This window comes from Labeo rohita, chromosome 15, assembly GCF_022985175.1.
Source record: "Labeo rohita strain BAU-BD-2019 chromosome 15, IGBB_LRoh.1.0, whole genome shotgun sequence".
In the NCBI taxonomy this organism is placed as follows: Eukaryota; Metazoa; Chordata; class Actinopteri; order Cypriniformes; family Cyprinidae; genus Labeo; species Labeo rohita.
Window position 1 is genome coordinate 22,670,763 of NC_066883.1, and position 21,464 is coordinate 22,692,226.

At 36.0% G+C, this 21,464-nt stretch overlaps 1 protein-coding gene across 3 annotated transcripts in view; it reads left to right on the forward strand.

Moving 5' to 3' along the window:
• Positions 1 to 585: 585 nt before the first annotated feature.
• Positions 586 to 21,464, forward strand: part of smtnl (smoothelin, like) — a 45,982-nt gene continuing 25,103 nt past the window's right edge. The window contains exons 1-4 of one of the 3 annotated variants that reach the window (XM_051129435.1): positions 586 to 604; positions 8,164 to 8,420; positions 19,695 to 19,823; positions 19,919 to 20,520. In XM_051129435.1, coding sequence (XP_050985392.1) covers positions 20,044 to 20,520 — 477 coding nt within the window. In that variant the 5' untranslated portion in view covers positions 586 to 604; positions 8,164 to 8,420; positions 19,695 to 19,823; positions 19,919 to 20,043. Of the gene's footprint in view, positions 605 to 7,882; positions 8,057 to 8,128; positions 8,421 to 19,694; positions 19,824 to 19,918; positions 20,521 to 21,464 lie in introns of those variants that run through there. The other 2 variants (XM_051129436.1, XM_051129437.1) reach the window with 2 other exon arrangements.

Sequence of the window (21,464 nt, forward strand, 5' to 3'; positions counted from 1 at the left end):
TCTCATTCATACACGGATTATTCCTACGGGGAAAGCAAAGACATCATCTTTCAGCAGCACATCTCGGTTCGGGGTAGGAGTCTGCTTTTCACTGATCCGGGATCAGGGACACCTACCAACAGCTGAATTTATCTCTGACTGGTGTAAGAAGCCAGCTTCTACTGACACACTTTCTTGTCTCTGTTCGGCTCTCTGTATTATGTCTAATCTCCTGTACTTCTGCAGCGTGCCAGACCCGTCCACCGGGCTTATCGTGAGCAGTGACAGATGCCCAGCAGTCGCCACATCCCTCCAGCTCATGCCCTGACCTCTCTGACCTCTCATTCCCAGCACTGCCAACAGTAGAACCACAACCACACACGGTTTTTGACAATACAATTAAAATCAAAGGAATATGTTCTTTTTTAATTATGTTCTTTTGCGTTTCACAGAAAAAAAGCAAGTAATACACGTTTGGGGCGACACGAGGGTGAGTAAATGATGATAGATGTTTTATTTTTGGATGAGCTATCACTTTAAATTCTGCCAGGCCCTCATTGAAAATGATTTGTGTCCCAGCAGATAACCTTTTCCAGGCCTGTCCTGTGTCTGCTGTTAACTGGCTGTGAGTCTCCTCACCTGTTAAACTAAATGTTGTGGGTAGCGAATGTAATATATTAATAGAAACAAACATGCAAGTCAAGTAAAAACTAAATTCTTTTATTTCAGCTTTTAACATTTTTTCATTTAGTTTAACTTTGGGTACTAAAAAAAAATATTACTTAAAGGGGTCATCGGATGTAAACTTCACTTTAACATGTTTGAACATTAATGCGTGCTAGCAGTGTATATACAATTCTACCCTACAATGATAAAAATCTATGCAGTGGTTTTTAATTGATCTGTAAAAATAATATTCCCTTTTTCAAATTGAGCCATTCTCAGATGCCTGATGCTGAAGATGCAGTAGATTATGTTTGTTTGTGAAGGGAATGCGCCTTCCGATCTACATATATCCGTCTATGTTCACGCGAATCATTCATGATCCAGCTTCACTTACAGCAGAAGTGAGTATAAGGGGTTTTTTATGAATCTTTGCGATCGCCTTTCCTAATAATGTGGTAGTTAGCAAGTTTCGCGGCTAAACGCGGCCAAATGCGGCTAAAGTAAACAGACTCGTCTCTCCACAGAGAGAAGAGAGGGGCGGGGCAAGCAGAGCTCATTTGCATTTAAAGCAGCCTCGACCAGAATGGGATGATTTTTGTAGAGCTCATTTTGACAAGGTAAAAAGGGTGTTGTTTGACACAACCATTGAGAGTTTTTAACCAAAGTATATTATAGACTTTTCATTAAGACCCTAAAGAATCATATCAACTTGTGGGAAATGGGCATCTGATGACCCCTTTAATGTAATGACAGTACTACTACTACCAGTAAAATTAATATCAAAACATTATTTTTTAAGGAATATTTACCAGAAAAAGCATTTAAATATTATTTATTAAAATAAATAAATAAATAAAATAATTAATTATTTTTTAATAACATCAGTTAATTAGAGATGCTTTTGATTATTACAATTTAATGAAACCATTAAAATGGAACAATTAATGGAAAACAGAATTTGGTAAAAACGAAAACTGAATTTGAAAAAAAATTTAATCCATAGGGCATTAAAAATTTAATTTTTGTTAAACTTTTACTAAGTTGCTGTTAAATTGTGCAAGTTTCATGATTTTGGTTAATTAGACATGGGTTTTTTTTAACCATTAAAACAAATCTAGAAAAATTAAAACTGAATCCTGGAAAAAATGGAATTTAAAAAAAATAAATAAAACTGAATTTGGGGAAAAAAAATAACACGGATTTCATAGGGCCCTAAATTAAAAAGAAATATAAAAATTATAACAATGATGTAGACATAAAAATTAATAATTATAAAGACTAAAATTAAAATGCTGTTCCTGAACTTTATATTAATTAAAGAATATCATGAATGTATCACGGTTTCCACAAAAATATTAAAGGGGTTGTTCACCCAAAAATATAAATTACTCACCCTTAAAAAAAGTTAATATATTATGTGCAATACCAGTCAAAAGTTTTTGAACAGTAAGATGCTGAAAATTCAGCTTTAATTACAGGAATGATATACATTTAAAAAATATATTCAAATAGAAAGCAGTTATTTTAAATAGTTCAAATATTTCACAGCATTACTGTTTTGCTGTATTTGGAACCAAATAAATGCAGGCTTGGTGAGCAGAAGAGAATTCTTTAAAAACAAAACTGTTCAGAAACTTTTGAGTGATAGTGTATAGGTAATATTTAAAACTTTATAAACCATAATCTGTAGCTTTCTGTAACTGCTGCACGCACATTCTTCCACGTTCCACGAGTACTTTTTTTTTAAATGAATGGACGCTTTTTTGGAGCTTCTCACTGCCATTATCAAGCTTAGAAGAGGAAGGATATTTTTTTAATATAACTCTGATTGTATTCATCTGAAAGAAAAAAAATCATATACACCCAGGACGGGTTGAGGGTGAGTAACTCATGGGGTAATTTCTATTTTTGTGTGAACTATCCCTTTAAACTGCTATAATAAGAGGAAAATTTAAGCACCAAATCAGTTCAGTATTTATTATATATTTATTCTATGTATGTGCAGTGTGTGATGCATATAGAAGAGGATTTCATGTTGTTTCATGTTGTGGTGATGTTATAGGCTGGCATAAGTCCCGGGCTGTTTTATAGCCTGAATCCATCGCTTCCTAAAGGATCAACACTATAGTCTGATGAAATTAATGGTTTATCTTTTATTTATAACATCTGAGTTCAGATTTCCCAGCTAGAAACACATTTTTATGGGAGGCTATTAAATACTGTAGGGATAAATCCAATTTATATTACAATACATAAATTTGCAAGACATGCAAGGCTCCCAAGTGATCAATAGAACTGTATATTTTAGGCTAGTAGAACAAAACTTTAGTCAGACGTAAATGACAGCTAATAAATACTACTTAAGTATACAACATTGGCAGCAAAAATTGGTTGTCAGTTTCAATTGCATTACGATATGTTTTCTTGTCATAATATTTCACTGTATTTTTACCAGGGTTTATCGCTGCTAATGAGCTACAAAGCACTCTCACCAGAGGCTGATACTGTTACTGCGCTGCGACCGCACTGTTATAGGCAGGTGTATGAGTGATTACATACATTTGGCTCTGATCCCTCGCAGGTGAGCACATGCACGTATGCCACGTCAAAGCCTGTTATTGCACAAATCAGTAACACTTTCGCTCTGAGCTCACAGGCCCGCTGTGATGTGTTTGAGTTCTGTCAAAGGCTGATTTGTGTGCAAAGACTTCATGCTAATAATATGTTGTACTCTCACTCTCAGTGTTCATTCCAAAGTCTCTTTGTGCTCAGACAATTAGGAATGTTACACATACTCAAACACACACAGACACCTAGTTTAATTCACCTGGAGGGGCCTCCATGCTTCAGCCTGTAAAGGGCCTCTCAACCGTCATGGTGAATAGCTCACACCAAATGAAAGATTTTACAGGGGCTTGCATTCTCTTGCTCTCACACAAGCCTTTGTTTGGCTGACTGTTTATCCAGCACTTGGAAATAAGCAGTATTGGAAACTGGCGCCTGAAAGAATCAAATAAGAAACGTTCAACTGGTTTTTTTTTGTTTGTTTGTTTGTTTTTTAGCTTTAGCTTTGATTGAAGTTTTATATTATATTATATTATATTATATTATATTATATTATATTATATTATATTATATTATAATAGGTAACAAAAATAAAACCATAAAAACCTTTTTGTTACTTTTGTAACATAAAAAATAAAATAAATCTAAACTTATTTTTATTTCAGCTATTTACCAAGGTAACATTTCTAACTATAATTTAATTTAACTTGATGTACAAAAAAACTACAACTAAAACTAAAATAAAAAAGAATGTAGATATATTAATAAATTAATGAATAACAAAAATAATAGTGATGACAAACAAAACATGGCTAAATTAATATATATGTATATATATATATATATTGTTCATTATATTATATTATATTATTATAGTTAACAAAAAATAAACCATAAATAAACCATAAATACATTTTTGTTACTTTTGTAACATAGAAAAATAAAATAAAATAAACTGTAAACTTATTTTATTCAGCTATTTAAGTAACATTTCATTTCATTTCATTTAACATAAGGTACTAACAAATAAAACCGAAATTAAAATTAATGTAGACAAATAAATAAAAAATAAATAAATAAAAATTATGATGATGACAAACAAAACATGCCAAAATTAAATTAAAAATTAAAAAAAAAAAAACTGAAAACAGAAAATATGAAAATATTGCTTGCTTCTTAACTTTAGCTTTGAGTGATTATTATATTATACTATGTTATTCTATATTATAGTTAACAAAAAACGTTACTGTTGTAATATTTGTTAAAATATAATAAAATAAAATAACATAAAAAATGTATAATAAAATATTTTTTGCTTCTTAACTTTTTGATTGAAGCTATATTATATTATATTATATTATATTGTAATATATTATATTATTATAGTTAACAAAAAATAAAACCATAAAAATATTTTCATTACTTTTGTATGTCCTAAATAAAGTAACATAAAATAAAATATAAAATAATAAACCTTAAACTTATTTTAGTTTTCACTAAAAAACTACAATTAAAATGTAAATAAAATGAATGTAGACATAATAATACTAATACTAATAACTGTTTCAAAGTATTAATAAAAACTAAACTTGTATTTCGAGGATACTAAAATAACGCTGATTATAATATAATATTATTGTTATAAAATATTTCATCAGTAATAGACTTTCCAAGTATTTTGATTTTATGTTTTTTTTTCCTTCCACTTTAGACCGCTATCGTACATACTAACATAAACCACTAATAGAAAAAATATGTTTTTCTTCCCTCAAGTGAGAAACCAAAATGGACATTCTCTGCGCAGCTAATGAAACTCTCATCAGGAACAAGGTTAAATAAGCCCATTACTACGCTGTCCAAACCACTCCAGAAAAGTAAATGTAACCCAGCTCATCATTCTCGGCAGGGTGACACTAATACCAATGATGAGTTTCCAAGTGCACTGCTGTGTATGTTGTGTCTGTGCGTGCGTTTAGGTGGCCTCACCTCCTAACGGTTAAAGGGAGAAGATGATGTCATGCACAGAGGCTGCTGTAGGGCAAAGGAGCCTGGAAGGTTTTAGATGAGTTTCGATACAGCGGAGCAGATTGCAGAAACAATAGATGGATATGACAGAAAATGTGTTTTGGCTTGAGTTGCCTAGATTACATCACTCTTGCCTGCTTCCTAGAAAATCTGTCACTGCTGAAGTATTATTCTTGGCACGGGCTGCAGACTGATAGTTCCTGCTTCTCAGGAAGGGGTTGCCGCTTTATGGACAGGTTTTTGCATTTGTTATGTGCTTTTATTTTCTGCTGTTTTTCTTGCACTCACATACTGTTCGGATAGTGGGGGCATTTTTTAATTTTTCTGAAAGAAGCGTCTTGTGCTCACCAAGGCTGCATTTATTTGATCAAAAAATATTACAGTAAAATACTGTGAAATGAATGTACTGAAGTGTAATTTTGAGTATATATTTTAATTTATTCCTGTGCAAAGCAGCTGCAGTCTTCAGTGTCACATGATCCTTTAGTAATCAGTCTAATATGCTTATTTGGAGTTCAAAAAACATTTCCTATTATCAGTATATTATCAAACATAATATCAATATTATCCTGATTTTTGATGAATACAATGTTTAAAAGAACATTTATTGGAAATAGATTTCTGATCAAATTTATGCACTATTGCTAAATAATTTTTTTTAAGATCTTATGACCCCAATTTTTTAACAGTAGTGTAAAAAATAGTGAAGTCTAAAAATCTGAGAGCAATATTCAAAAATGCTGCTGTTTTGCATTCTTTTCTATCCAATTTTTTAAAAACAATTTAAATGATTTAATTAGGTTTAATTAAAAAAATTAAACATGTTTTATTAAATGTATTAATTTATTCATTCCTCGGGTTTGTGTAAACCCTAATAATCATTTTTTGTTTTAAAATAATTTAATTAAGTTTAATAATTTATTCACTGACATCCATAACTTTGTGTAAACCCTGATAATCATTACTGAATAAATGTTATTGTTTTTTTTTACAATGTAAAAAAGTAATTAAATTCATTAATTTATTCATTTCTCAAGTTTGTGTAAACCCTAATAATCCTTATTGAATAATTATTTATTTTTTGTTTTAAAATAATTTAGTTTAATAATTTATTCACTGACATCCACAAGTTTGTGTAAACCCTAATAATCCTTACTGAATAATTATATATTTTTTGTTTTAAAATAATTTAATTAAGTTTAATAATTTATTCATTGACATCCACAAGTTTGTGTAAACTCTCATAATCTACTGTATCTATCTATCTATCTATCTATATATATATATATATATATATATATATATATGTATGTATATATAATGTACTCACCCCCTTGTCATCCAAGATGTTCATGTCTTTCTTTCTTTAGTCGTAAAGAAATTATGTTTTTTGAGGAAAACATTTCAGGATTTGCCCTAAATTTGAACTTCCAAAATGCAGTTTAAATGCAGTTTATCTAGCGAAACGATGGGTTATTTATTTATAGTTTTTTATTACAATTTACATACTTTTTAACCTCAAACGTCTCATCATGTCTAACTCTGTGTGAACTGTTTTTTCCGGTCATGACAGTTAGGGTACGTCTAAAAATTCCCATCTCATTTTCTCCTCCAATGTCAAAATTGCCCTACATCGCTGCAGAAGTACCAACCCAGAGTTTACAAAGTGAACATGCAAAGGAGATTAAACGCACTTTACAAAAAAAGGTAAAAACAGCGATGTAGGATGATTTTGAAGTTGGAGGAGAAAATAAGACGGGAGTTTTCAGACGTACCCTAACTGTCATGACCAATTCACACAGATCTAGACAAGACGAGCATTTGAGGTTAAAAAGCATATAAACTGTAATTTTGTTTAGAAAATAACAGATCGTTTTGCTAGATAAACCCTTATTCCTTGGCTGGGATCGTTTAGAGCTCTTTGAAGTTGCTTTTAAACTGCATTTTGGAAGTTCAAATTTGGGGCACCATAGAAGTCCATTACATGAAGAGAAATCCTGAAATGTTTCCCTCAAAAAGCATAATTTCTTCACGACTGAAGACAGAAAGACATGAACATCTTGGCTGACAAGGGGGTGAGTACATTATCTTTAAAGTTTTGTTCTAGAAGTGGACTAATCCTTTCAGTTTAGTAATTTGGTAATTGACATCCACACGTTTGTATAACCCTGATAATCACGTTATCCAGGAATATCTGAGGTAATCCATGAAAGCAGGAGATTTAGAAAATCTTGAATATTTATTTTACACCCCAATCCTAAATATTTGTTTTTATTTCAGTGCATAAATGAAATAAATCCCAGATTTTCAGTGTGATCTCAAACTTTTGGACGCCATTGTAATTTTTTCCCCTAACTTTTGGATCTTCTCTCAACCCTTAATGTTTTCCAAATGAGATGGTCCACAGCCTTCACTAAGCCCAATATTTCCTCATTGTTCTTTTTAAACACTGGGCAACGTGTAGTTTGGTATACACCAGAATGACAAACTATCTGTTTATTTAATTTGGAAGGAAACTGTGGTTTTGAGACATTAAGGAAATTAATATTAACAAACCTCAGTCTAAATCCAAACGCGATATTAAGTCATTGTGCTGCGGTTGTAATAACTCTGCACTTGTTGTCGCAATAGTTTCTGTTTACTTACTCCTTTTAAAGACAAAGCTTACTTAAGACAAGCCTCATTTCATGGATGAAATGAAGTTAGGATCACTTTATCCACAGAAAAGACATCCCAGTAGACCAGCAGATGGAAGATTAAGTGCAGTGTTGATCGAAGGGTTTAAGCAAACTGCATTGAATCATGGGGTAATTGTGTTGCGGTGAGTTCTGATGTGGTGTGGATGTAGTCTCATATTCCTCTCAGGCATGCTTATGTGTGTATGTATTCGATTGATAAAAGAGGCTGTTTATGTGTGTGTGTTTGCAGCAATTGAGATCAGAACAGAGCAGTGAAGTACAACTCAGTCAACCCATCCTGGCCGTTCGGAGCAAAAGGGGCTGTAATTATCCGGAGCCAGTCATCTCAGGAGGTCGGCTGGGATTTGGGGAATGTGTCCCCCTCCTCCACATCTCTGGTCTTTTCACCCTTCAACCCCGTCGTTCTCCCTGAGCAAAAGGGCATTTCTTCAGCTGGAGGATCACGCTGACCCACCAGTGTGTATAAGACCGGGCGTTCAATGTGATGTGAGTATGGTTTGCAAAAGCATGAAATCAATCACCTCTGGTTCAGATATGCATAATAATAGTCACATTTCAACCATAACTCACATCATGGTGCAGCCTGCCAGAAACGACTCTGCTTATGCCTCTGAGACAGTGCCAAGAATATCACAAAAATAACTTCAAATCAGTTTTATTGTTCTCTCGTCTGCTTCTTGAACTCGCCCTCTTTCACTCACTTGGCACCATGTGCGCTTAATTAAATTGACTTTGAAGCGACTATGACATCATGATTTGGCTGTTTTTCTTCTGGATGTGTTTGGACTTCTGGGTTCCCATGGAAACTCTGATGTAATGGCCACGCAGACTTGTTTTCAGGAAAACCACAGCGTACACGTGGTGAAATAGATGGGCTTTTGTTTTATAGAAGGGTCGTGGTTTGTCAACAGCTATCTTGGAGATGAAAGCCAGATAGGGTTCGCTCAAACCGAGGATGAAACTTCAGGCTTTAGAATGACGGTTTGCCATTTTCTCAGTGTGAACAGGAAAAGTTTTGGTTTATGTCATCACGGCTGAATGTGGTTAAGAAACCAGTGGTTCTCAACTGGTTTGGCCATGGGACCCACATTTTCTCATGGTCATTAAGCCGTGACCCACTTTTTCAGTATATATATATACAGTTGAGGTCTAAAGTTTAGATCCCTCTTTTAGAATCATTAAAACACTTAATTGTTTTACCAAAATAAGAGGGATTATACAAAATGCATGGTATTTTTTATTTAGTAATGACCTGAATAAGATATTTAACATAAAAGACATTTACATATAGTCCGCAAGAGAAAATAGTTGAATTTATAAAAATGACCCGGTTCAAAAGTTTACATCCCCTTGATTCTTAATACTGTGTTGTTGCTAAGTGATAGTTGTTCATGAGTCCCCTGTTTCAGTTCAACTGCCTGCTGTTTTTTTTTTAAATCATTCAGGTCCTACAAATTCTTTGGTTTTCAGTATTTTTGTGTTTTTGAACCCTTTCCAACAATGACTGTATGATTTTGAGATCCATCTTTTCACACTGAGGGACTCTAATATGCAGTGTTGGGGGTAATGCACTAAAAGTGACGCAAGTTATGTAATATTATTACTTTTTCCAAGTAACTAGTGTAGTAACGCATTACTTTTTAATTGACAAGAAAATATCTGAGTTACTTTTTCAAATAAGTAACACCAGTTACTTTTCCCCTCATTTACTGACTAAAAGCTCTCCTGTCCCCATGTTGAGAGAAATCGGGAGTAATATGTTAGTTCTAGAATAAATGTGAACATGCATTAATTCATCTCACTCACAAAAAACAGATTCAGTATTCCTCAAAATGAATAAAAACTGTGAAATTCAACTCAGAATATGACACAAACCTGCAATAATTAAATGTTAATGCATTTAATCCCATTTTATTAACCGATGTCTTTCCTGCTGACCTGTCCTGAGGTGCTTTTACATTTGCCAAAAATAGAACTTTTTATATTAAAAACAAACAAGCAAGCCCTGCCCAGATTTAAAAAGTAACGCAAGAGTAAAGTAACTCATTACTTTCCTTAAAAAAGTAACTAAGTAACGTAATTAGTTACTTTTTTAGGGAGTAACTCAGTATTGTAATGCATTACTTTTAAAAGTAACTTTCCCCAACACTGCTCATATGCAACTATTACTGAAGATTCAAACGCTCACTGATTCTATAGAAGGAAAAACAATGCATTAAGTGTACATTCTTGTTATATATTTGTTTAGTACTGCCCTTCAGACACTACAGAAGATACCTTCATGTTTCTCAGAAGACAACATAAGTTAAATTTACCCTGATCTCTTAATGCATCGTGATTCCTTCTGAAGCATCAGTGAGCGTTTGAACCTTTTGTGCTCGGTAGTTTAAGTTATATTGTTGTCTTTTCTGAGGTAAATAACGTTAAGTGACTATTCCCAAACTGTTTTATTCGGTATAATAAATGATTGGAAATAATATTTCACGTCTTTAAATTAATTAATTATTTGTAGTGCGCCAGCCACCCAGTAATCGCAATTTGTGTTTTCACGAGTTCACACTTACATATAATAAACTGAGTAAAGGTTATGCTTATTTGGCGTGTCGTCCGAGAAAGGGCTCCGAGCTAGAAAGTGGCCCGAACCCAAAGTGGTCCCCCCTGGGCAAGGAATGGGCTTTTGGTTATTTGTGGGTATTCTCTCGTGCTGACTGGATAGGGAGTGTGATTGCTGCTGATGAATTAGTCGTGTTAATAATCTGTGCGTGCTCATCTTAACTTTAAAATTCTGTCAGTTTTATCACGAAATACAAATTATAAATGTGTTTTTCCTCTTTATTATAAGTTATACATCAGACGGCATGCAAAAACGGTATCATTTCATGAAACGATTGTCTCACTGTAATCAAAAAATTTACATGCAGTGATTCACATGCCGCTTAAACTGAGATGAATACAGCGATCTGTCAAGCCATTTTAAAGAGTGTGAAAAACACGTTATTGTAATACATATTGTTTGTATTTCGCTATAAAACAGACCGAATTTGAAAGCTTCGACTTTATTCTCAAAATATTTATAATGTATTATCATATTGCTATGAATTTATTCTCTTAATTTTTACCTTCTTTCTCAAAATGTTACGACTTTAATCTCGTCATCTGTAAATCTGTCGTACTTTAGCGCTTTAGTGACGTCTATACAGCGCACCGCCACAGGACAGTTCAGTTTGTTATCTGTGGTAGGGCCTTTTTATTTCGTTACAAGTTATGAAATAACGATAGAATAATGTTACTGACATTAAGCCTGATAAAAACACTTCTGAATGCAGATACTGAATCGGGACAGCGCGTTTTTCTTACTTAAACTGCATCTGACACAAATGACAACAGCTTTCACGCATGTCGTTCAAAATAAAAGTCTCGCATCAAAATTTTTTTTAGAATTACATTTTTGTTGTTTATGCTGTTGTTTCTTTGACTGTACACTCTGCAACCCGTTGATAAACACTGCTCTAAAGCCTAAGTGGTTTGTCCGGTGTGTGTTAAAGTTTAGAGACACAGTGTAGAGATTTGTGGTTAACTCGGCTGTTTACTGCATGTTTCCCATCATGCCTCATTCTCCCCAATAAGGACATACTGGTTATTTTGGAAGGTCACCACTGATCTGCTTATAAAAGGACAAAATAGTTGATATCGCTATTAATATTTTTTCACATTTCCACAAAAATACCTCTGCACTGCTGCAAAACAAGGTTAAAACTTTTTAGCTAGTTTGTTTCAGCTGCTAGAGGTGTGTCAACTAATTAGGCCGGGACACCAGCTTAAACCATCATTTGGGTGTTATATTAGACATCAACTTGTCTTTTGAACATCATATTTCCCATGTTACAAAAACAACATTCTTCCATTTTAGAAACATTGCCAAGCTATGGAACATGTTACCTGTTTCTGATGCAGAAAAGTTAGTTCATGCATTCATGACCTTTAGACTGGACTACTGTAATGCAGTAACAAAACAACAGAGGGTAAACACTATTGACAGCAATAATTATATGTTGCAGTCAAACATACAGTAAAATGCGGTAGTTCTGTGTGTTGTTTCAGGCTTGGCGTCTTCTGAGGTCCTCTGAGGGGTTGGCATCGTCTCTTCTTAGGCATTGGGTAGTCTTGGATCTTTGTAAGGGTTGGATCCAGACTGAAGCTTGTGTAATTCCTGGTTACCACGGGATGTCAATTGTAGCTGATGTTCCATTCAAGCAGAATGATTTGTTTAACCCAAGCAAAACCACCAAGCTAGGTGGTTGTCCTGCATCTTCAAGCTACAGGTTGTCCAAAATGCAGCTGCTAGAGTCTTTACCAGGTCAAGAAAATATGATCATATTACCCCATTTTTACAGTATCTGCACTGGCTACCTATTAAGTTCTGTATCAGTTACCTATATTTACCCTACATAACTAGTCTTCTACCACGCTCCCTAAGGTCACAAAACTCTGGACTTTTGGTAGCACCTAGGATAGCAAAGTCCGCCAAAGGAGGTTGAGCTTTCTCACATTTGGCGCCTAAACTCTGGAATAGCCTTGCTGATAACGTTTGGGGTTCAGACACCCTCTCTCGGTTTAAAATCCAGATTAAAGACATACCTCTTTAGCCAAGCATTCGCATAATGCATCTCATAATCTTGTACTTTAGCTATATCTGATCAAATGCACATTATCATTCAGTCTGGATCCAACCCTTATGAATACCTAAGATTACCCAACGCCTAAGAAGCGCTGATGCCAACCCCTCAGAGGACCTCAGAAGATGCCAACCCTGAAACAACATACGGAACTTCTAAATTTTTTTAAAATTCTAAATTTTGCTATAAGTTTGACTGCAACATATAATCATTGCTCCTCTGTTTTATTACGTCAATAATTAACTGATTTTTACTGTACATTTCTGCTATATGTACACCAACTTGACATAGTCACCACTGATAAGCTACTACTAAATATATTGTAGAAACTTTAATTTTCTGTAAAGCTGCTTTGCAAAGATCTGTATCGTGAAAAGCGCTAAACAAATAAACTTGAATTGAACTGAATCACCAAACACAGTGAATCAGATAATTTTTCTCTTTTGCATGCTTTCTTGCACTTCTAATGTGCTGCAGCGGAAAAGCGTAACGTTGTTTGCAAACCTGAGCCATTTGTCACACATTATTCTAAACTTCCACAAAAAAAAACAATCTCTATACATATCTGTAGATTGTATATTCTTCAATTCCAATAAGCTTTCAGTGTGGGCAGGGCTACTGACCCCCAGTTGACCACAGCTGTTAAGATAAAAACAGGTCAGCATTACTAATATGATTACATTTTATATCACTTTTTGGCATATTGTTGGGTTGCGACATGGTATTAGAAACCTTTCACACAGAACTCGTTTTTGCATTCCATTGCAGTGATTTTCTATTGTTTTAACATGAGCTAGACATTCTGCTTACATCGTTTGCAGTGTGTCACTCATGACACAGCTTTCCAAAAATGCTGCACTCCAGTTAAAAGAGGTTACAAAATACATGTCTGCTTTTTTTCATTCCTCTGCCAAAATCTAATGTACACAGAAACATATTGAACATCTTTTAAATAGGCATGGCGCCTTGACATTAGTTCAGCTGTTGTATTTAAATCTGAAGCGGGATGTATTTTAAAAAATGTTTTTAGCAGGCAACCTAATGTGATTTTAAAAAAGGATAGTTCACCCAAAAATGAAAATTACCTCATGAATCACTCACTCTCAAGCCATCCTAGGTGTATATGACTTTCCTTTTTTAGACAAATATAATAGGCGTTATATTAATAAATATCCTGGCTCCTCCAAGCTTTATAATGGCAGTGAATGGCTGTGTAATTTGTGTAAGAAAATATCCATATTTAAAACTTTATAAACCGTAATCTTTTCATACTAGGCGTGGGAATCTTTCGGTACCTCACGATTCTTGGGGTCATGATTCGATTAAAAATTAATTCACGATTTTTTCGATTTTTAATCATGATTCACAGTTTTTCATAACATTTTTGTGCGCACTGGACATCAGACGCACCAGTATTTTAATACAAAAACACACCAGTCTATAGTGTGTCCTGTCTAGTAGTCCTGACTCAAGAAATCAATGTTTCCCATTAAATATTAACTTCCTAATAAATCTAAAATACTTACCATTAGGGATGTGTCCGAATGCAATTAGGCCGTGTTCAGGAAAGAAATTACTTGTACTACGAAACCCCTATATGAGATAGGAGGAAAAAATATATTTCAGTGCTTTCTCTCGCAGTTATATCATTGGGTAATTATACTGTACATAATATGTAATATGCGGGGCATTGAAACCACTTTTAAATGCACCTTTGTTTTACTTTTACTTTCGAGATTCGCAATCACACGGTGCGACAGTAGTCCTACTTACCACATATTTTACAAGATTAGATGTTAGTCAGTGGTGCTTAGGATCTGCAAATCATTCACCATCGTCTTATCAGTCATCTCTCCTTACTCGGTTTATGTGGTAAGTGAAACATAAACTATGCACTCTAATGTAGGATAGACCAGGTACAGTTGGTACACTTTTTGCTTTTTCTGTTACCACACCAAAACTAGGGACTGAAAAGAAGTGATTTTCATATGGCATTTCCTTAACTTGTCTACTAAAATATTACTAATTATTCACATTCATAAGTAGGACATCACACCAACAAGAAGCTGAGAATGACCTGATTTGAAAAAGGGCGTATTACTCACAAAGATTAAAAACAAAAAAACACACACACAGGGTGGATTTTTATCATTATATGGTGGTTGTGTACATACACTGCCAACACACATGTATGTTCAAACAGCATGTAAAAGTGAGTTTGCATCCGATGACCCCTTTAAACAAAACTTGGTTGTCACGACTAGCATATTCTCACCGGAGCTTACTCTATGCCTACATCCTACGCCATCTGTTGGAACGCCACTCTCTCGTGAACACGTGTACGACAGTTAGCAGAAGCTAGAGATTGCGATTTATAAAGTTTTAAACATGGATATTTTTCTCACACAAATGCAACGATTTGCTTCAGAACCCCTGGAGCTGTGTGGAGTACTTTTTATGATGGATGGATGCACTTTTTTGGACTTCAAAACCTTAACACCCATTCACTGCTATTATAAAGCTTGGAAGTGGCAGGACATTTTTTAATATAACTCCGATTGTATCCATCTGAAAAAAGAGAGTCATATACACCTAGCATGGCTTGAGGGTGAGTAAATCATAGGGTCATTTCCATTTTTGTGAACTATCTTTTTAAGCTGGTTTAAGGAGGTGTTCAATTAGAACTCGTTCTTGTGTTTAAAAATGCAACATTTGCATAGAGGAATTGAAAAGAAAACATACAATGTTGTTATATTTACTTAAAAAAAAACTGGAAAGCTGCATAGTACAATGCAAACCTTTTAGAGCTTGTGGTTAGGATGCAGTGTTTGTTTGTAAAGCAACAACGATTGAGAAAGTACAACATAATTACATGATTACATGATTGCTTAAAATTGCTTAAAACAACAAAGAACAAAGCAGTATTTTGTGTCTTTCATGAGTAGACATTTGTTTATCGGACTTGTTAATCTTGTAAGAATTTGTCACAATGACTGTATACATGAGTATGTTCAAATCAGACCTACACTGTAATTTGGTGAGTCATATCAGGATTATATGTCAGCTCTGCCATTTCCCAACACCCTGAGATCCCTGGGGCTCAGCAACCCCTTGGGAAGAAGTTATAGTTGTGTCATAGTTTTGTCTTGGACACATCCTTCACTAATGGCAGTGTTGCAATACCTGTCCAAGTTACCTCTATCACTGATCCCTCCTTAGATAAGCATGTGAGGTCTTGCACTGGTCCCTTCTCGGAGCAACTGATCCAAAAAGCGTGTTTGATCCTTTCTGCTCAACTTCTCAGAATCACCACCATGTATCTCAGGATCAGATAAGGGCGAATGGGAAGAAATGGTGGCTGCGTTAGATACAATAACAAACTGCCAGGGAAAAGCACGACATTGTGCCTTTCCTCCATGTGCCTGTTGTTGATCCTAAGAGACATTTACAACCCATGCCTGACGTGAAAGTCTGACATCATTGCAAGATGGAAATCAGATTTGGAGGGCTGAGGGGGAATGAAAAAAACAGCTGCTCAGAGTCAGTAGCTTGAGGAGAATTTCCAGCAAACGTTTTAGTCAAGATATGTTGCAAGATTGACTCTTGAAGAACCTTGATGTTTTTTTAGATCTGTCTAGATCAAGATGTCTCGATGACTTGTGTAGACTGTTTGCCCACAGCTCTGTTATGTAAAGCTGATGAGCACATGCCCAGTGTGTACGGCTATAAATCACCTCCGCTCTCCCACGGCTTCCAGTGTTTACAGTAAACAGTGGGCTGGAATGTAAAGTTATTTCAGTCTGTTGGCCAGGACTCATTGTAGTGGTTGTGCTACAGGCCCTTAGTCCAACCCAGAACCCCCCACCTCATTATGTGATTAGGCCTGTTTGCTCTGCTGGGGTTCTGTTGCAGCTCTACACTCATCCCTTCACCCACAAAAGACAAACACAGACGCAAACACAACAAGCCCACTTCCTCCAGATCCATTATGTCCCTCTGTTCACCCTAAACAGCAAACTCTTGAAATCCAATCAGCACCCCATTTTGTCTATACACTGATTGATCATGACAGGACGCAAGGTCAGTTTGGAAAGGACAAGACTTTGAACTCTTAGAAAGGACAGAGGAGGATTCTCCAGGGAATTACCTCTTTGTTTATTAATTTGAAATGAGCTCAGCTATTGTATTTAAATGAGAAGGCAGGATTCTAAAATGTTTTGGCAGGCAATGTAAATTTTTTTTTTTTTTTTTTTTTTTTTTTTTTTTTTGTAGTGCTTGGCAGTTTGACCAAAAATCTGTATCACGTTTTTTTAGGACTCTGGTGGCTTCACTATCACATCTTTCACAGCACAATCCAAACAAACAACTACATATAGTATGAGCCGTTTTTAATTGCCTGGTTTTAGCCTGGTCATAGCTGGTTTAAGCTGGTCAGCAGGTTGGTTTTAGGGGGGTTTTGGCCACTTCTTTGGCTGGTCAGGCTGGGAGACCAGCTAAAACTGGCTACTTCCAGCTTAAACCAGCTAAGACCAGCCAACCAGCTTAGGCTGGTTTTATAAGTGTTTTTTTTCAGCAGGGGATTGTATAATTTCATGATTTAAAGCAAAAACAGAATAGTCTAACCTTAGCTTTGTGAAATTATGCCACATAGAAACATATCTGCACAAAACAAAAACAGCAGACGGACTAAATGAGAACATAAATTCACCTGACAGCAGGTGGCGCTTATGAAACAAAGCGATACTGTGCTTTACTACATTAATATGCATTTTAAGGAGGTAAGATGAAAAGAAAATACCATCTAAATTTTTCTAAAGACAGTCAGTTTTGAGATACATTCATATGAACCCCCACCCCAATTCAATATTTAGAATTTTCTTCCAATGTCTCTTGTATAGTGATCAGTGATCTTGCTCTGCCTGCTACAATATGTTCTCCTCTTTGCGTTCATCTTCAGCGTCTCTGGCTTTGGTTAACGGCCGCTTAAAGCTGGTTTATTTGCCCAGTTATTAGTTGTGTTATTAATAAAGTGTTCTTTAAAGGGGTCATGATATGGATTTTTATATTATTTTAATATGTTCCTAGAGATTTACTTGTGCTTATAAAGTTTTTGGTGCAAAAAAAGGTTAATATATGGAAAAATTATTATTTTCAATCCTCTGCCTAAAACAGCCTGTTTTAAGGCTTGTCAGGAATCGGTTACTGTTATGATTGGCTAACGTCATTGCATAGAAAACAGTATCATTGCCCCCTTATTACTGCATGTGAGTATTTTGGCAATTTTTTTTATCGAGCAGAATGAAACCAAATGTAGACAATGTAAACAAGATAGTGGCAGTGATTGTAATGTTTGTTTGCTTCTGACACAATGTGACACTCGCATTCGGCATGTCAGCCGTTAAGCCACTGAATGCCAGTGGGCAGGGCCTATTGTGAGAAACTATTTGACAACATGTTAAAAAAAAAAAAAAGTTCATTTCCAGACAAAGAATTACAAAATAATTTACTTACAATTTGTGATGCAGCTGCAGTCAGATCTAGTACTGTTTCATCTTTTAGCAAATGTTTCATTGTGAACTCTCCATGACACTGTGCCACGTTTACAAAACAAAATGCTCCAACCAGTCCTCTGACATGATAAAAGATGCCATTAAAAATAAACTATCCACTTGTTCCTTACGCTGGAATACTTCCAAAAAAGCGAATGCGCATCTGTATACTGTATCCAGTGTAGACAAGATAGCGGCAGTGATTGTATTGTGTATTTGCTTTTGACGCAACGTGGCACTCACATTCAGTATGTCAGCTGTTAAGCGACTGAACACCAGTGAAAAAAACATGCATTTCCAGACAAAGCATTAATCTGATCCTGAGAAATAATTTACTTACAGTTTGTGATGCAGCTGCAACCAGATCTGGTACAGGTTCATCTTTCATCAAATGTTTCTTTGTGAACTCTTAATGACACTGTGCCTCGTTTACAAAACAAAATGCTTCAAACAATCCTCGATCCACGATCTGGGATGTCATTAAAATAAACTATCCACTTGTTCCCTACACTGGGATCCTTCTAATATCTGTACAAAGACGCAAACAAGCAGTTTAAACAAAATGCGTCAAAGCTAATGTTCTTTCATTCCAATTGTCCTATTGATGACAGACTCAAGCACGTGGACTGTGTCAGAAAGCGAACGCACATTTGTATACTGTATCCAGTGTAGACAATATAGCGGCAGTGATTGTAATGTCAATTTTCTTTTTTTACACAATGTGCCATTAAGCAACTGAACGCCGGTGGGCTGGGCCTATGGTGAGAAGATTACTATTTGTCGATCCATTGCTCTGGAGGCAGTGTTTATGCAGATGTTTGTGCTCGGGTGATGTCATCTTGCACCTCAGATCCAAACAAGCCATTTTGGAGCTTGATAAAATAAATGCTTTATTTATAATGAGTCAATTCAATAACATTACGTTACACTCAATTTTAACACTGTGTCCTAATCAAGATTCATGCAACAAGAATTTTTGTCTGCATGATGCAACAACTTTTTATTACGGCAACAACGCATTAGGTAACCAAAACCTCATCACCTCATAATTGTACATTAATCTTTAAATAATGTGCACAGACTTGATTTGATTGTGTCACATTCAGTGCGGACAGGCAAATTGCTTGCCGCTGTAAACTTGTTAGGACAGTTTCAACCGCATATTGTCATGCTTTACAGTGTAAACAGGCACTTTAAAACCTTAAGAGTGCCGTTTTATCCTGACCTCAACCACCACACTCTGAACCCAGCGAAAGTGAGACAGAAAAAAACAAAAGGTGTGTCTGTTCTTCTCTGATACAGCACTGCTGAGACAGTGGGACATGCTTGAGCTGAAGAAATGTGAGCTGTGGCCTTTATCTGTCAGGAGAAAAAAAAAGAAAAGAGCGAGGAAAAGGGAGTGAGAGAGAGCAGAGACAGAGCACAGTGTTGTGAAAGTGGAGATTAATACAAATACAGTGGAAAGAAGGAGGGGGAGCTGGGATAAAGTGGAGCTCTATCTCTCCTCCTCTTTTTGCTTGTTCCCTCCCTCTCAGTGCTCCCTCCCCCGGGCTGCAAGAGTAGTAGGAGGTTAACGTGACTGTGAGAGCTGTACTTTAAAACAGCACGGCGGGCTGAGCTCACTCAGACACACTCACAGCAGAGAAACCATACTGAAACATAAGGTCTGTAAACATTCAAACACAATTTTACCATTTTGAGCATTTTTTTATTCATTAGATAAGGAAACAAAGTTTCTGACTGAGTTTTGTCTCTACAGGTCACTCTTGTCAATCCCTTTGGATTTCTATATGGATCTGTAAACAAATTCAAGAGGGGCATATCAGAAACAGAATTCAATTTGGTGTAGGACTGTAAAGCAAGGTACCTGGACTCACTTTGGAGATGGACGCAGGCCCGTTGGCATCAGTGTCCGAGGGCTCTCCGGAAGGGGAGACAGTTTGTGCCGCTTTGGCCCGCTATGAAACCACTTTGCGGGATGCCGTGCGTGAGATCCACGTGGATGTCAGTGCTTTTAAACTGGGCATCGAGAGGAGACTAGAAGAGGCCATTAATGTGAGCGGACCTCTGGGCCGGGCAGTGGCACAGCTGCAGCAGGAGAACCGGCAGCTCAGGGGTCAGTTAGAGGCCTTGACCCGACAGGTGGAGATGCTGACGGGGTCGGTTTGTGACAGAAGCGCACTTCTGACTGAAGGAGCGGCGCCAACACAGAGCAACAGCAGCACCGCAGGGCATCAGTCTCCACCGTCTGCGGCCCCCAGCGTAGCAGCTCTGACTGGATCTGCCAGCGGGACGGCCTCCAGCCCCACCGCCACACGCTTCTCCAGCAGAGCCACTTTTTCTGTCACCACCAAAACTAACGTGAGTAGACGTTTGTGTTCAAATGCAAGTGAATTAATTGGTATGAGAAACTTTATGTTGGAAAACTAAATATTTGGACGTATAGAGAGAAGCCAGAAGCTGGGTAACGTATACAAACTAACTGGATGTTTGAAAGGGCAGAATTTGTCTCTGACAACTGTGGGATGAAGTTTGGATCAAGTGACAGATACTTCACTGCCACAGTTTCGCCCTAGTATTATGATGAAGTTAAACCACATGATAATTGTTGGATTTATTTTATAAAATTAATGCAGAGGCGGCATGGAAGCGGCATCTGAAGTGGCTTAAATTCCTGAAAAGAGGCTGCATAAATACATTCATATGGGAATTAAAATTGCAGGTGTGATGTTATGAAATTTGTGCTTAAAAATAAATTAAATCAACAATTTGAGAATTAATGGAAATAATTTAAGGTGGCTCTGATGCTGCGTTTTATTTATGCAGAAACAAGCAGCGTATTTTAGAACAGCTTTTATGCAGCATTGTGCTTTTGCACATAATTTGGAGCAGGAACAAATCTGCCTTCACTTGTCTGTATAAAGGCTCCAGATTTTCATAAAATGACACATTTTTAATTAAAACAACCGCTTTAAAGTGCTCAAGCAACCCAGATGTTTTGTTCATATTGGTGCTGATCAAACCAAGATGATTTTAGCAGTTTAGCAGATGTTATTTTATATATACATTTCATAGTTTGGGTATTTATACTGTATATATAACTTTGCAAAGTTAAGGGCATTTGGGATCCTGAGATGCAGTTCTTGATATGATGGATAATGGCTCTATTCAGGATTACAGGACTACAGCTTTATTTCTTTGAGAAGACCCTGAACCTGTCAGCTTTAAGCCTTTAACAGCTGACAGTAAAACTCAAACGTCATGTAGTCGTCACTTATTAATTTAGAGCTCGGTGCTACAGTGTA